Raw genomic sequence first — 16679 nt, forward strand, 5'->3', positions numbered from 1 at the left:
TGTGCTCCTGAGTCTGTATATGGGAGACTGTGCTGTGTGATATGTGACACCTGTATATCTGTGTGCTCCTGAGTCTGTATATGGGAGACTGTGCTGAGTAATGTGATATGTGACACCTGTATATCTGTGCGCTCCTGAGTCTGTATATGGAGATTGTGCTGAGTAATGTGATATGTGAGACCTGTATATCTATGTGCCCCTGAGTCTGTATATGGGAGACTGTGCTGTGTGATATGTGACACCTGTATATATGTGTGCTCCTGAGTCTGTATATGGGAGACTGCGCTGAGTAATGTGATATGTGACACCTGTATATCTGTGTGCTCCTGAGTCTGTATATGGGAGTCTATGCTGAGTAATGTGATATGTGACACCTGTATATCTGTGTGCTCCTGAGTCTGTATATGGGAGACTGTGCTGAGTAATGTGATATGTGACACCTGTATATCTGTGCGCTCCTGAGTCTGTATATGGAGACTGTGCTGAGTAATGTGATATGTGAGACCTGTATATCTATGTGCCCCTGAGTCTGTATATGGGAGACTGTGCTGTGTGATATGTGACACCTGTATATCTGTGTGCTCCTGAGTCTGTATATGGGAGACTGCGCTGAGTAATGTGATATGTGACACCTGTATATCTGTGTGCTCCTGAGTCTGTATATGGGAGACTGCGCTGAGTAATGTGATATGTGACACCTGTATATCTGTGTGCTCCTGAGTCTGTATATGGGAGACTGTGCTGTGTGATATGTGACACCTGTATATCTGTGTGCTCCTGAGTCTGTATATGGGAGACTGTGCTGAGTAATGTGATATGTGACACCTGTATATCTGTGTGCTCCTGAGTCTGTATATGGGAGACTGCGCTGAGTAATGTGATATGTGACACCTGTATATCTGTGTGCTCCTGAGTCTGTATATGGGAGACTGTGCTGTGTGATATGTGACACCTGTATATCTGTGTGCTCCTGAGTCTGTATATGGGAGACTGTGCTGAGTAATGTGATATGTGACACCTGTATATCTGTGTGCTCCTGAGTCTGTATATGGGAGACTGCGCTGAGTAATGTGATATGTGACACCTGTATATCTGTGTGCTCCTGAGTCTGTATATGGGAGACTGTGCTGTGTGATATGTGACACCTGTATACTCCTGAGTCTGTATATGGGAGACTGCGCTGAGTAATGTGATATGTGACACCTGTATATCTGTGTGCCCCTGAGTCTGTATATGGGAGACTGTGCTGTGTGATATGTGACACCTGTATATCTGTGTGCTCCTGAGTCTGTATATGGGAGACTGTGCTGAGTAATGTGATATGTGACACCTGTATATCTGTGTGCTCCTGAGTCTGTATATGGAGACTGTGCTGAGTAATGTGATATGTGAGACCTGTATATCTATGTGCCCCTGAGTCTGTATATAGGAGACTGTGCTGTGTGATATGTGACACCTGTATATCTGTGTGCTCCTGAGTCTGTATATAGGAGACTGTGCTGTGTGATATGTGACACCTGTATATGTGTGTGCTCCTGAGTCTGTATATGGAGACTGCGCTGAGTAATGTGATATGTGACACCTGTATATCTGTGTGCTCCTGAGTCTGTATATGGGAGACTGCGCTGAGTAATGTGATATGTGACACCTGTATATCTGTCTGCTCCTGAGTGTGTATAAGGGAGACTGCGCTGAGTAATGTGATATGTGACACCTGTATATCTGTGTGCTCCTGAGTCTGTATATGGGAGACTGCGCTGAGTAATGTGATATGTGACACCTGTATATCTGTGTGCTCCTGAGTCTGTATATGGGAGACTGCGCTGAGTAATGTGATATGTGACACCTGTATATCTGTGTGCTCCTGAGTCTGCATATGGGAGGCTGCGCTGAGTAATGTGATATGTGACACCTGTATATCTGTGTGCTCCTGAGTCTGCATATGGGAGACTGCGCTGAGTAATGTGATATGTGACACCTGTATATCTGTGTGCTCCTGAGTCTGTATATGGGAGACTGCGCTGAGTAATGTGATATGTGACACCTGTATATCTGTGTGCTCCTGAGTCTGTATATGGGAGACTGCGCTGAGTAATGTGATATGTGACACCTGTATATCTGTGTGCTCCTGAGTCTGTATATAGGAGACTGCGCTGAGTAATGTGATATGTGACACCTGTATATCTGTGTGCTCCTGAGTCTGTATATGGGAGACTGTGCTGTGTGATATGTGACACCTGTATATCTGTGTGCTCCTGAGTCTGTATATGGGAGACTGTGCTGAGTAATGTGATATGTGACACCTGTATACTCCTGAGTCTGTATATGGGAGACTGCGCTGAGTAATGTGATATGTGACACCTGTATATCTGTGCGCTCCTGAGTCTGTATATGGAGACTGTGCTGAGTAATGTGATATGTGACACCTGTATATCTGTGCGCTCCTGAGTCTGTATATGGGAGACTGCGCTGAGTAATGTGATATGTGACACCTGTATATCTGTGTGCTCCTGAGTCTGTATATGGGAGACTGCGCTGAGTAATGTGATATGTGACACCTGTATATCTGTGTGCTCCTGAGTCTGTATATGGGAGACTGTGCTGAGTAATGTGATATGTGACACCTGTATACTCCTGAGTCTGTATATGGGAGACTGCGCTGAGTAATGTGATATGTGACACCTGTATATCTGTGCGCTCCTGAGTCTGTATATGGAGACTGTGCTGAGTAATGTGATATGTGACACCTGTATATCTGTGTGCTCCTGAGTCTGTATATGGGAGACTGCGCTGAGTAATGTGATATGTGACACCTGTATATCTGTGTGCTCCTGAGTCTGTATATGGAGACTGTGCTGAGTAATGTGATATGTGAGACCTGTATATCTATGTGCCCCTGAGTCTGTATATAGGAGACTGTGCTGTGTGATATGTGACACCTGTATATCTGTGTGCTCCTGAGTCTGTATATAGGAGACTGTGCTGTGTGATATGTGACACCTGTATATGTGTGTGCTCCTGAGTCTGTATATGGAGACTGCGCTGAGTAATGTGATATGTGACACCTGTATATCTGTGTGCTCCTGAGTCTGTATATGGGAGACTGCGCTGAGTAATGTGATATGTGACACCTGTATATCTGTCTGCTCCTGAGTGTGTATAAGGGAGACTGCGCTGAGTAATGTGATATGTGACACCTGTATATCTGTGTGCTCCTGAGTCTGTATATGGGAGACTGCGCTGAGTAATGTGATATGTGACACCTGTATATCTGTGTGCTCCTGAGTCTGTATATGGGAGACTGCGCTGAGTAATGTGATATGTGACACCTGTATATCTGTGTGCTCCTGAGTCTGCATATGGGAGGCTGCGCTGAGTAATGTGATATGTGACACCTGTATATCTGTGTGCTCCTGAGTCTGCATATGGGAGACTGCGCTGAGTAATGTGATATGTGACACCTGTATATCTGTGTGCTCCTGAGTCTGTATATGGGAGACTGCGCTGAGTAATGTGATATGTGACACCTGTATATCTGTGTGCTCCTGAGTCTGTATATGGGAGACTGCGCTGAGTAATGTGATATGTGACACCTGTATATCTGTGTGCTCCTGAGTCTGTATATAGGAGACTGCGCTGAGTAATGTGATATGTGACACCTGTATATCTGTGTGCTCCTGAGTCTGTATATGGGAGACTGTGCTGTGTGATATGTGACACCTGTATATCTGTGTGCTCCTGAGTCTGTATATGGGAGACTGTGCTGAGTAATGTGATATGTGACACCTGTATACTCCTGAGTCTGTATATGGGAGACTGCGCTGAGTAATGTGATATGTGACACCTGTATATCTGTGCGCTCCTGAGTCTGTATATGGAGACTGTGCTGAGTAATGTGATATGTGACACCTGTATATCTGTGCGCTCCTGAGTCTGTATATGGGAGACTGCGCTGAGTAATGTGATATGTGACACCTGTATATCTGTGTGCTCCTGAGTCTGTATATGGGAGACTGCGCTGAGTAATGTGATATGTGACACCTGTATATCTGTGTGCTCCTGAGTCTGTATATGGGAGACTGTGCTGAGTAATGTGATATGTGACACCTGTATACTCCTGAGTCTGTATATGGGAGACTGCGCTGAGTAATGTGATATGTGACACCTGTATATCTGTGCGCTCCTGAGTCTGTATATGGAGACTGTGCTGAGTAATGTGATATGTGACACCTGTATATCTGTGTGCTCCTGAGTCTGTATATGGGAGACTGCGCTGAGTAATGTGATATGTGACACCTGTATATCTGTGTGCTCCTGAGTCTGTATATGGGAGACTGCGCTGAGTAATGTGATATGTGACACCTGTATATCTGTGCGCTCCTGAGTCTGTATATGGAGACTGTGCTGAGTAATGTGATATGTGACACCTGTATATCTGTGCGCTCCTGAGTCTGTATATGGGAGACTGCGCTGAGTAATGTGATATGTGACACCTGTATATCTGTGCGCTCCTGAGTCTGTATATGGGAGACTGCGCTGAGTAATGTGATATGTGACTCCTGTATATCTGTGTGCTCCTGAGTGTCTATAGATTGTAAGCTTGCGAGCAGGGCCTTCCTACCTATATATCGGTCTGTTATTACCCAGTTTTGTTCTATTAATGTTTACAATTGTAAAGCGCAACGGAATATGCTGCGCTATATAAGAAACTGTTAATAAATAAATAAATAAATGAACCACAACACAACACTGCAGCACTTTGTATACAGATTCAGAGACTCAATCGCACACAGATATACAAGTGTCGCCAATCAAATTAATCAGCATAGTATTTTCTCATGTTTTTGGCAAAAGTTTTTGCCGCATTCAATTCCGACTTTTCGCCTAAAAAAAAGCGAAAAAATTTCCCCGCTATGTCTTTTCGCTCGGGGACCCATCTTCTATTGAAATTAATTGGATTTTGCCGGTTCCGTATTCAATTCCATACTGGCGATAAAGTATCGTCAGTTTTTAATAGACTTTTCGCCCGTTTTTTTCCGCCAATCGGAGGGTGGTCATTTTTTACCAAAAAAGACGTCTGGTACTAGCAGAGTCTCACGGCATCTGGAGCTCCAAGCGGTGCTTTTCAGTACGACTGCAGCAAATATGTATAAGGACACATCTGTATAGTCTTCATTCTAGCACTCTGCAGCGGTCACAACCTGTGCAGTTCCTCTTTCCTGCCTGGGGCGTCGCTCTCTGCTCTGGTGCTCCTAGCACAATGAATTGACAACAGCCTGCTGATATACAGACCAGTGTGTGCTAGAAGCACCAGAGCAGAGAGAGACACCCCAGGCAGGAAAGAGGAACTGCACGGGTTGTGACAGATGCCGGGTGCTAGAATGAAGACTATAGATAGATTTTAAAAAGGTGAAACGCGTCAAAGTTGTGTAGCTAAAGTTGTGACTGCGGTAGATTAGATACTGCTCCTTTGCATAGCCTTGAGCCCCACTCATCTTGCCTTTACCGTGGGGGACCCTAACTTCTATGGGGAATTGGTTAACTTTTCCACTAAACATATTTACAAGTTTATCAGGTTCTATCAAGGTATATTATATATTTCGGAACACTAGAGACTAATTTAGATAAGGCTTGTATGGTTCTTTAACCTGTGTCAAAATCTCTCAGCAACCTGCAACGTTGCCGAGTTCACTGTATGTTCTCCCTTAAACAATGCAACCACACATTGCACATCACTGTATATCCAGCACATCTTACATTGTATTGCATTGGTACGGCAGGTGTGCCTCATCGGCTTATGTGGAACTAAAGGTCCCAGCAAGCCCGGCTGGCCACAGGCAGCTCCAGCAACAGCTGGGAGCTACGGCCTGATCTCATGTAGAATATGGAACATCGCAGTTATGTACTGTAATATAGGATCTTAGTCCACATCAACATCCCATTTCCCTGCAGCGCGAACAAGGCCAGTGCTCGCCCCAGCCATTTAGTACATTCAGCTCAAACGGATTTTTAAGCATGCTGGTCTTATCAGTCCTACTGCAGCTCAGGAGACCCAAATGACTCTGACACGGTTGGATTTTCGTGCTGTTAATAATTCACCCTGACCGGCTATAATATTGCAAGATCCCAGCCTACAGCCGGGAAGCAGGACAGCTAATTACCCGCCAATCCACCTCTCCGCACCACCCTCTCACAACTTTTATCTACACAGGACAGCTGCACCCCTGCTTTTGAACTAAAATGTCACTCTTGGCTAATGCAGACAGGCTTACATCACTAATGATGTCTCACGCTTTGAAGACAGAACTCAAAGCCTAATTAAAAATTCAAATTCGGTCTCCTAAGCGAGCTCGTTTGAACTGCCTCTTCCACTTGGACTTCACTCAAAAAAATAAACAATAATATTTTTTTTTATTTGTTTTATGAAATTGAAAACGTCCAAGTGGAATTAAATAGAGTGTGAGGGGAGGGGGAGGGGGAGGGGGAGGGCGCAACAGTCATTTGCTTTCACAGAGTGCCTGAAAAGATTGTTGTATTTGGAGCAGAACCAGATGACAATGGCGTTGCACAGCGGAGGGCTCACTACAATGAATTGCGTTGGATTATTAATACGATGTTGACGATCAGCGACAGAAAAAGAAAACAGCCTCGAGACAAGTCTCAACTCAATCATTCCCTGTGCAGCAACACTCAGCGGGTTATGCCCTGCCAGTATTTTATATATATATACACCCGCCTCCTCCTTTCATTGGTATATACTTTGTGGACAGGAAAAAAAATAAAAATAAATAAAACTTTCATGACATTCAGCCTATGAATTCCCTAAGAAGCACCATTATCAGATTATATATATATTTTTTTATTTATTTCTCATTTAAAACGCTCATCATTCCCTTCCAGACAAGATTTACTGCCTGATACAATACATTGGACTGAGCGGTATTTTCTGCGTATGTCCAGACAGTAAATCATGGTGACAAGTGACTGCATTAGTCTGTGTGCGCGATCGCTGGGACAATGGGCATCATTGTGTCACTTGGGATACGTCCATTCAGCCTGCCCACCCAAACACTGGACCTGTCCAACGTGAGTCGCCCACACACATCTACATGCGTGTGGTCAAATAACCCAGTCATTCTCGGGTCAGGCCACATGGAATGATATCAGCACCTTCAATTTTTACATTATATATATATATTTTCCTGCCAAAAGAGCATAAAAATCTGAAACGCTGGAAACTATTTAGAATACTTGGTCTTATATTTCAACTTTGTTATATATCTATATATACCCATCAGCCGTAACATTAAAGCCACTGACAGTTTAAATAAATATCAATGATTATAATGTTATAATGGCACCAGTCAAGGGGTGGGATATAATAGGCAAAATGAACACTCGTTCTTGAGCACGATGTGCCGGAAGCAGAAAAAATGGGCAAGTGTGAGGATCTGAGCGACTTGGTGACGGTTAGACGCCTGGGCCAGAGCATCGCCAAATCGTCAGGTCTTGCGGGGAGTTCCCGGTATGCTGCGGTTAGTACCTTCCAAATGTGGTCCTAGGAAAGACAACCGATGAACCAGCGACAGATGAGTGCCCAAGGCTCACTGATGCACGCGGGGAGTGAAGGCTAGCCCGTATGGTCCTATCCCACAGAAGAGCTACTGTAGGCCAAATTGCTGAAAAAGATAATGATGGCTATGATAGAAAGGTAGTTAAAGAGGGGGTTCGTTCACCACAATGGTATGACCGTGCAACTGATTAAGGCCCTGATTCAGAGCCGGACGCTCTGACAGAGCGCTCGCTCTGAATCAGGGCCGGCCTTCTTGTTTTTTAGAGAGGCCCCCTTTGGTACGAGACCCGGAGCGACGGTTTGCCCGTCGCTATCCGGGTCTCGCGCATGCGCACGATGGAGCCGGCTCCGTCGTGCACATGCGCTCTGGGCCACCATCGACCCGTTTGCGAGCGCATAGCGCTCGCGAGCGGGTCTGAATCAGGCCCCACGTACAAAAACCTCTGTGCAGAATTAGTTGGACCACAATGTCACAAATTGATTTTCATTCGTGGTGGTGCACCCATAGAGTCAAGAGCAACAAATATAGGAAAGAGTAGAAGAAGCTCTATGTGATAGGGCAGTGGTTCCCAAACTGTGCGCCAAGGCACCCTGGGGTGCCTCGGTACACTTGCAGGGGTGCCTCAGGTTGGTGGCCCAGCACCAAATCAAATTCTTTGTGGTCAATGTAATGTAAATATGTGGGCAAACAGAAGCACAAACCTGTCCACCACTATATAACTGACCCTAAGGATGACGGGGAAGCACAATTTACTTCACTTTACTACATTTTTTTCTGAATTTCTCAATAACAAACTTTTGGCTTAGGGGTGCCGTGAAAACAGTGCTGATACTCTAGGGTGCCTTGGTTCAAAAAGTTTGGGAACCACTGGGATAGGGCATTCTTAGGAACAACATACCAAAGGTAAAAACGTTTCTTTAATAAATTTACGAGTCTATTCAAATGGACAATACAAAACAAAAGTGGACAATTGTGCGGATCGGCAGGGGTGAGTACCACTGCTACTTCAGTGTTAAGGGGACGTGGGCACAGATGCTTTATGGCACAGATGTCCCAGCACCGAAGCAATACTGAATTGCTGCAACAGTTGAGTATCCTATGCCGCAACTCGCACCGAGTTGGATACTTAACTATCGGCTGCCAATAGGCTCCCTGACAATGAATAGGCCCCTTAATGATTAACATTAATCCCTGCATCAGTGGAGCTTACAATCTATGGGCCTGATTCAGTAAGGCTCGCAATTGCAAGGCTGCACGAGGGCGATCCTTGCGATAATGCAAACACAGCAAGAGGTGTATGACACCCCCTGCTGCATTTGCGATCCCAGTACTGCAGTGGAGGTCTCAGGCTGGGATCACCATCGCGACCATCAGCTTACTCAGGCTGGCTGGCTTGATCAACGCAGATCCTGGGCTAGCCACTCTCTGAAAACAGGAATGGCGGCCGACCCCACCCCCGCACCGCCTCTTATTGTGTGCGCCTACGCAGGACCCATTCTGCACACTCGCAGAATGGGTCCTACGCACGCGCAGTTTCCAGATAATCTGCGATCAGCAGTTAGGCCCTCTAATCTCTCCCACATGCATGTATGCACACACACACAAGCACACCTTGTTTGGGTCAGTCAGACCACTATTAATGTTGCATTAGTAACTCAGCCTGTTCTTATGAAAGCGTAAAGGTGCATACACACGTAACGATTTTGAACGATTTGTCGTCAACGACGTCATTATCGTTCAGTTTCTGAGTTATAAAAATTAACGATAATCGTTCAAGCGCGCTCCCGTTTGTAGTTATCGTTCATCGTCCATTTCAGACTGTCCAACATAACGATTTTCATTAAGGGAAGAAAAGAAACATTTTTCGTTCATCGTTGTAAAAATCGTTCATTACACTTTAAAAAAATCGGTAACTTTTTCAAGGGAAAATCTGACAGAAAATCGTTGGTTACAAAATCGTTACATGTGAATGCGCCTTAAGACAGCATTAAATCCCGAGGTTTAACTGTGTGTCTATTACAATGTTTAACAGTCCCCTGATAACGGTGTTACAACAACAGCTGTTGTTACTGGAAACCACGGATGCAGGTGGCCACTGCAACGTACAAAAGTGCACGCGTGTCATTTTTAGCTGCAGTAAGCCGTGTCAAGAAATTAAAACAATTACGTTTTAATATAAAATAACCTCCAAACGCAAGATTAAGGCGGTTTAGGTTCCCCTAACACTTAATTCCTGCAGACACAAACGTTCCCTTCCCCAATCAGCACTAACTCTGGGATTCTGTCACTGGTGAAACAGGCGATTGTCAATTTTAAAAAGTAGCAGACATTACAGAAAGAGAGTTTACGTTTCACAAAAAAAAAGAAAGAGACTGCAAAAAAAATAAAAAATAAAAAATAGGGGAGTAGGCGTCTGTCTTTCCAAAGGAGGACTTACAAAATGGGGGTGCACATATGTTTCAGTCTGCGAGATAATTCCACAGATGTATGTTATTACTGCAGAGTTGCACAGGCAGACCTCACCAGAATGATATCCCACTGGAATTCTCACGGCCCGTCTAGATCATGTCTGGTTCCAACCGCTCCTAGTGACGCAAGACGATAGTGAACAGTGGCCCAAAACAGAGCATGCCATTACTGCTTGCACACGGAGGGGCAAAAAGCTAACAGTTCTCTCTCGCTCTGTAAATCAAACTAAACAAGAAAAGTGTAATATAACGACGGACTATAATCTCAGGACAAAGGGGTTACTAAGCGCCAGATATCACTGATGAAACACTGGTTGGATCTGTAGCAGCACAACCTTATTAGTTAAATATATATAGGCAGTAGGACAGGGCGGCTAGAAGGTTTAGATCAGGCCCGGCCAACCTGTGGCTCTCCAGCTGTTGTGAAACTACAAGCCCCAACATGCCCTGCAACGGTTTTGCTAGTAGGGAATATTAAAACTGTGGCATGGCATGCTGGGACTTGTAGTTTCACAATAGCTGGAGAGCCACAGGTTGGCCAGGCTTGGTTTAGATCATCCGATAGTAAACTGGGCTCCACAGATTTTTCCTTTTCAAATGGGCGAGACTCAGTGTTACGTAGGGAACAGCGACGTGTTTCGTCCACCGGCCGTGGATTTTTTTTCAACCCGAATTGTTTTAATATACATGTTATATTTTGATTCTTGTCTTATTTAATCACATCGTTTTACATTTTAAAAAGTCACACGGTTATAATAAACCTATTTTTTTAACAATTTAATGAAAATAAATATCAATTTATATATCCTCTAGTTGGTGCGAAATCCTCATTTAGCTCAATGAGCGCATCTCTCTGTACTAATAGTACTATAATCTCAGACTACAAATTACTACTAGCAACTGGGTGCAAAATAAATATATACATTTATATAATTATTTCACAGCCCAGATCAGCGAAATAAAACCTATTTATTGTTAATTCCAATTATGCACCAAATAGCAGGTCATGGCAATATTTTGTTTGCAAGACAAAGCCTAAACTGCAGGGGGGGAAGTCAACACAAGGAGGGTGTAAAGCTGACCGCTTTGAAAGATAAAAGGCCATTTGGGGGCAAGCTCCCAGGACTGCATAGAAATGCATTCTTGCTAATCACTAAAGCCTTTAAAACTTAATTGACCTGCGACTTACACACTCCTTTCAAATTTTGCCTTTTGCTGAAACCAAATCAAATCAATATATAATTATTATTCTTATATACACACAGAAATGAGAATGTGCATACAATTGGAATGAAAGTGTTACATAAAACACATTAAAATGTTTGCAGCCATTAGCTAGCTCCATTTGACTTGCAGATTCTAGTTGATGATTTTAGCAGTAGTACAAGACAAAAAGAATTAACCCTATGATTGCAGCGACCACAGTCTGGAATTCAACTGTGGATTTCCAAGGTCCCCCCCCCCCCCCCCCCTCTCCCTGCAAAGTAGCCTTGGCTGCTCCACTCCATTGATCTTTAAATCTCTTCCATCCCTATTTTCTGTGTGCAGTTTCTTGGAGATAAAATATAGTGTAGAGCAGATGGAAAAAGAAACAGAATATTTTATCAGCCCAGACGAGAGCGGCCCAAAACCCTGATGCCTCTAGTACCTGGATAAATAAAACATACGTATTAACTAGCTAGATGCCAACTACTCATCTGGTTTCATGGACTTGTACTTGCGAGATGGGATCCACCATCTACATTTCCAAGGAGCACTTGACCAATTTGTTCCAAAATCAATAAGTTCAACAAATAGTATCACTCCAGTTATCCAAAAATATACTGGTAGGTAGGTTGACTCCTGACAAAAATGAACCCTAGTGTACATGTGATGGGAAATATATAGACTCATAGCTCCACTGGGGCAGGGATGAATATGAATGCCACGGAATATGTATGCGCTATATAAATAACTGGAGATATATATATCCCTAATACAGTTGAAACATGCCGGCCTGTATATGCAAATGACTGTAGTTCTGCTCTATTCATTCAATAAAAGGTTTTAGCTTGCCACCACTGTCATAAACTATGATCCATATATTATATTATATATATATATATTATATATCACACACACACAGATACATACATACACACACACACTGGACAAGAGGTAAGTACCACAATGCTTTCTATAAATAGCCCGGGGACAAATAATACAACCCCTCCCCCAGGTCTGTTCAATCACATCAATGCCCCCCTGCTCCCTAAACTGTAAAATGCTGGACACTGTAGGACAGAACAATACTATAGATGATACAATGTGTCAGTTAGTGAAAACCTTTTCAGAAACCAATACATACATTTTATGTCACAGATATTTTGTTACACAACTGGGTTGATGCTTCCAACAGCTGAGTATCCCCTAAACTTTAATCCACATGTTGTCCCTCACCCAGACACCTCAATATTACCAGTGACCCAATCATAGCAGCTACACACCAGTAACAATGTAACATACTGATAACACCAGAAGTGACCTATACAGTACATATATATTCTGCTACAGACACCCCAACATTCATAGACAGCTGACCTAAACACTACAGCGACATGCCTGCAACAATGTAACACACTGAGGAAATCCAGCAACAATGTAACACTGAGAAAATCCAGCAACAATGTAACACACTGAGAAAATCCAGCAACAATGTAACACACTGAGAAAATCCAGCAACAATGTAACACATTGAACACAAGAAGTGACCTATACAGTACATATATAATATATATTCTGCTACAGGCACCCAAATATTCATAGACCGGTGACCCAAGTACTACATATACCAGTAACAATGTAATGAAAAGAGGACCCCACAGTAACAATGTAACGCACCAAGGACCCCCAGTAACAATGTAACTCACCGAGGACCCCCAGTAACAATGTAACACATTGAGGACCCCCAGTAACAATGTAACACACTGAGGACCCCCAGTAACAATGTAACACACTGAGGACCCCCAGTAACAATGTAACACATTGAGGACCCCCCAGTAACAATGTAACATACTGAGGACCCCCCAGTAACAATGTAACATACTGAGGACCCCCCAGTAACAATGTAACATACTGAGGACCCCCCAGTAACAATGTAACATACTGAGGACCCCCGTAACAATGTAACACACTGAGCACCCCCCCCAACAATGTAACACACTGAGCACCCCCAGTAACAATGTAACACACTGAAGACCCCCCCAGTAACAATGTAACACACTGAGGACCCCCAGTAACAATGTAACATACTGAGGACCCCCCCCCCCCCAGTAACAATGTAACACACTGAGCACCCCCAGAAGTGCCCCATACAGTACATATATAATACTATAGTCTGTTCCAGTCCTGGGCAGCACACCATCCACTCACTTCCACAGTGCAGCCCGGGAACCCAATTACTCCAGCGGCCGTCTCCCCCACGTACCTGCATGGGGAGCACCCCCAGCTCCTCCGTGGACAGTCTCTTCATGTGAGCCGCCAGCAGCTGCGCCTCGTCCAGGATGGAGAAGTCCGAGTCTGCCCGGGCAGGTGTCCAGGGGACGGCCAGGGAGCAGAGGACGAGCAGGCGGAGGGCAGCCCTCTCCCCCGGCCCCATGGCTCTCTGCATCCGAACTACTGCCGCAAACTTCTGCTGGGAAAGTTCTCAGCCCCGGGCGGCTCCGGGCTCCAGCATGGGCGGCTGCTGTGGGCCGGGGACGCTGCAGGGCAGGGAGCGGGGATCGCAGTCAGTGCTCCCGGGCTACTCTCAGGCTCCGGATCTGCCAGTGTCCCGGGGAAAGTGCGAACTGAGGCGGCTGCAAGAAAGGAGGAGGAGGCGGGGAAATCACGGCCGGAGACTGAGGGGAAGAGTGACGGGAGTATGGGAGTAATGCTGCCCCCGTGCTGCAGACATGGCTCATACAGGGGCCAGGGGAAGGGGGGACATGGCTCATACAGGGGCCAGGGGAAGGGGGGACATGGCTCATACAGGGGCCAGGGGAAGGGGGGACATGGCTCATACAGGGGAAGGGGGGACATGGCTCATACAGAGAACAGGGGAAGGGGGGACATGGCTCATACAGGGGCCAGGGGAAGGGGGGACATGGCTCATACAGGGGAAGGGGGGACATGGCTCATACAGGGGCCAGGGGAAGGGGGGACATGGCTCATACAGGGAACAGGGGAAGGGGGGACATGGCTCATACAGGGGCCAGGGGAAGGGGGGACATGGCTCATGCAGGGACCAGGGGAAGGGGGGACATGGCTCATACAGGGGAAGGGGGGACATGGCTCATACAGGGGACAGCGGAAGGGGGGACATGGCTCATACAGGGGACAGCGGAAGGGGGACATTGCTAATGCAGGGGACAGCGGAAGGGGGGACATGGCTCATACAGGGGAAGGGGGACATTGCTCATGCAGGGGCCAAGGGGGACATTGCTCATACAGGGGAAGGGGCACATGGCTCATACAGGGGAAGGGTGGCATTGCTCATATAGGGGAAGGGGGACATTGCTTATAAAGGGGGCATGGCTCATACAGAGGAAGGGGGGCAATGCTCATACAGGGGCATGGCTCACACGGCCAGGGGAAGGGGGGCATGGCTGACACAGGGGAAGGGGGGACATTGTTCATACAGGGGAAGGGGGGGGCATGGCTCATACAGGGGAAGGGGTGACATTGCTCACACAGGGGCCAGGGGAAATGGGGGCATGGCTCACACAGGGGCCAGAAGAAGGGGGGGCATGGCTCACACAGGGGCCAGGGGAAGGGGGGACATGGCTCATACAGGGAACAGGGGAAGGGGGGACATGGCTCATACAGGGGCCAGGGGAAGGGGGGACATGGCTCATACAGGGAACAGGGGAAGGGGGGACATGGCTCATACAGGGGCCAGGGGAAGGGGGGACATGGCTCATGCAGGGACCAGGGGAAGGGGGGACATGGCTCATACAGGGGAAGGGGGGACATGGCTCATACAGGGGACAGCGGAAGGGGGACATTGCTAATGCAGGGGACAGTGGAAGGGGGGACATGGCTCATACAGGGGAAGGGGGACATTGCTCATGCAGGGGCCAAGGGGGACATTGCTCATACAGGGGAAGGGGCACATGGCTCATACAGGGGAAGGGTGGCATTGCTCATACAGGGGAAGGGTGGCATTGCTCATATAGTGGAAGGGGGACATTGCTTATAAAGGGGGCATGGCTCATACAGAGGAAGGGGGGCAATGCTCATACAGGGGCATGGCTCACACGGCCAGGGGAAAGGGGGCATGGCTGACACAGGGGAAGGGGGGACATTGTTCATACAGGGGAAGGGGGGGGCATGGCTCATACAGGGGAAGGGGTGACATTGCTCACACAGGGGCCAGGGGAAATGGGGGCATGGCTCACACAGGGGCCAGAAGAAGGGGGGGCATGGCTCACACAGGGGCCAGAAGAAGGGGGGGGCATGGCTCACACAGGGGCCAGAAGAAGTGGGGGCATGGCTCACACAGGGGCCAGAAGAAGGGGGGGCATGGCTCACACAGGGGCCAGAAGAATGGGGGGGGGGGCATGGCTCACACAGGGGCCAGGGAAAGGGAGGACATGGCTTCAATGGGGTCCAGAGGAGGGGGAGATATGGCTCACACAGTGGCCAGAGGAGGGGGAAATATGACCCACACAGGGCTAGGAGAAGGGGAGACATGGCTCACACAGGGTAAGGGGAAGAATGGCTCACAGAGGTTACAGGGGAAGGGGGTCATGGCTTACACAGGAGCCCAGAGAATGGAGAGACATGGTTCACATGGGGGCCAAGGGAAGTAAGTGATATGGCTCACACAAGGGAAGTGGATAGAGAGGCAATCAAGGACCAAGAGAAGGAGAGAGGGAGCATGGAGAAATGGGGGTCAAGGCTCACCAGGGGCCAAGGGAAGTTAGACACATGGGCAAATGAACAGGGGAATATGGCTTACACAGGGGCCAAGGGACGGAGAAGACATGGCTCACACAGGAGCCAAGAAAACGGGGATAGAGTGGCACACAGGGATCAATGCAAGGGAGCATGGGTAGAGAAAGGGATACTCTGTGAAACGGGCCATGGGAAGGGGGTCCCACAGGGGCTAAGGGAAGGGGGGACATGGCTCACACTTAAGTCAAGGGAAGATAGGGGGATAAAGGTGTCAAGGGAAAAGAGTGTCAGGAGCCAGGGTGTCACAGGGGCTATGGGAAGTGGGACGCTAGTTATAATAAAAGGGAGAGACAGCAGCCAAAGTTACCTCCAGTTCAAGCCTGCGGTTCCACTCCGACTCAGCAGCTGTTACCACAGTTCCCAGTCCGGTTCAAGTCTTCGGATCCAATCCAGTTCCACGTCTGCTACCTCTGGTCCCAATCCGGATTAAGGCCCTCATTCAGAGCCGTACGCTCTGAGCAGAGCGCACGCTCTGAATGAGGGCCGGCCTCCATAACTATGGAGCGTCCTCCTGGACGCTCGTATAGCTGTGGGTCACCACCCACAGCCTATACGAGCATGCAGTTTGATGGCCGCGATGGTCTTGACCATCGCGACTATCGAAACTGCGAGCCGAAGCCTGCGGTTGAGGTTTTCAACCGCAAGGCCCGGAGTGATTTTG

General features: G+C 47.2%; 1 protein-coding gene across 1 annotated transcript in view; it reads right to left on the reverse strand.

Moving 5' to 3' along the window:
• Positions 1–13922, reverse strand: part of CACHD1 (cache domain containing 1) — a 150175-nt gene extending 136253 nt beyond the window's left edge. The window contains exon 1 of the mRNA XM_088447835.1: positions 13509–13922. Coding sequence (XP_088303961.1) covers positions 13509–13691 — 183 coding nt within the window. The 5' untranslated portion in view covers positions 13692–13922. The remainder of the gene's footprint in view (positions 1–13508) is intronic.
• Between the last annotated feature and the right edge of the window lie 2757 nt (positions 13923–16679).

The sequence above is a fragment of the Taudactylus pleione genome, unplaced genomic scaffold (genome assembly GCF_031769625.1).
Source record: "Taudactylus pleione unplaced genomic scaffold, aTauple2 ptg000442l, whole genome shotgun sequence".
Classification (NCBI taxonomy): Eukaryota; Metazoa; Chordata; class Amphibia; order Anura; family Myobatrachidae; genus Taudactylus; species Taudactylus pleione.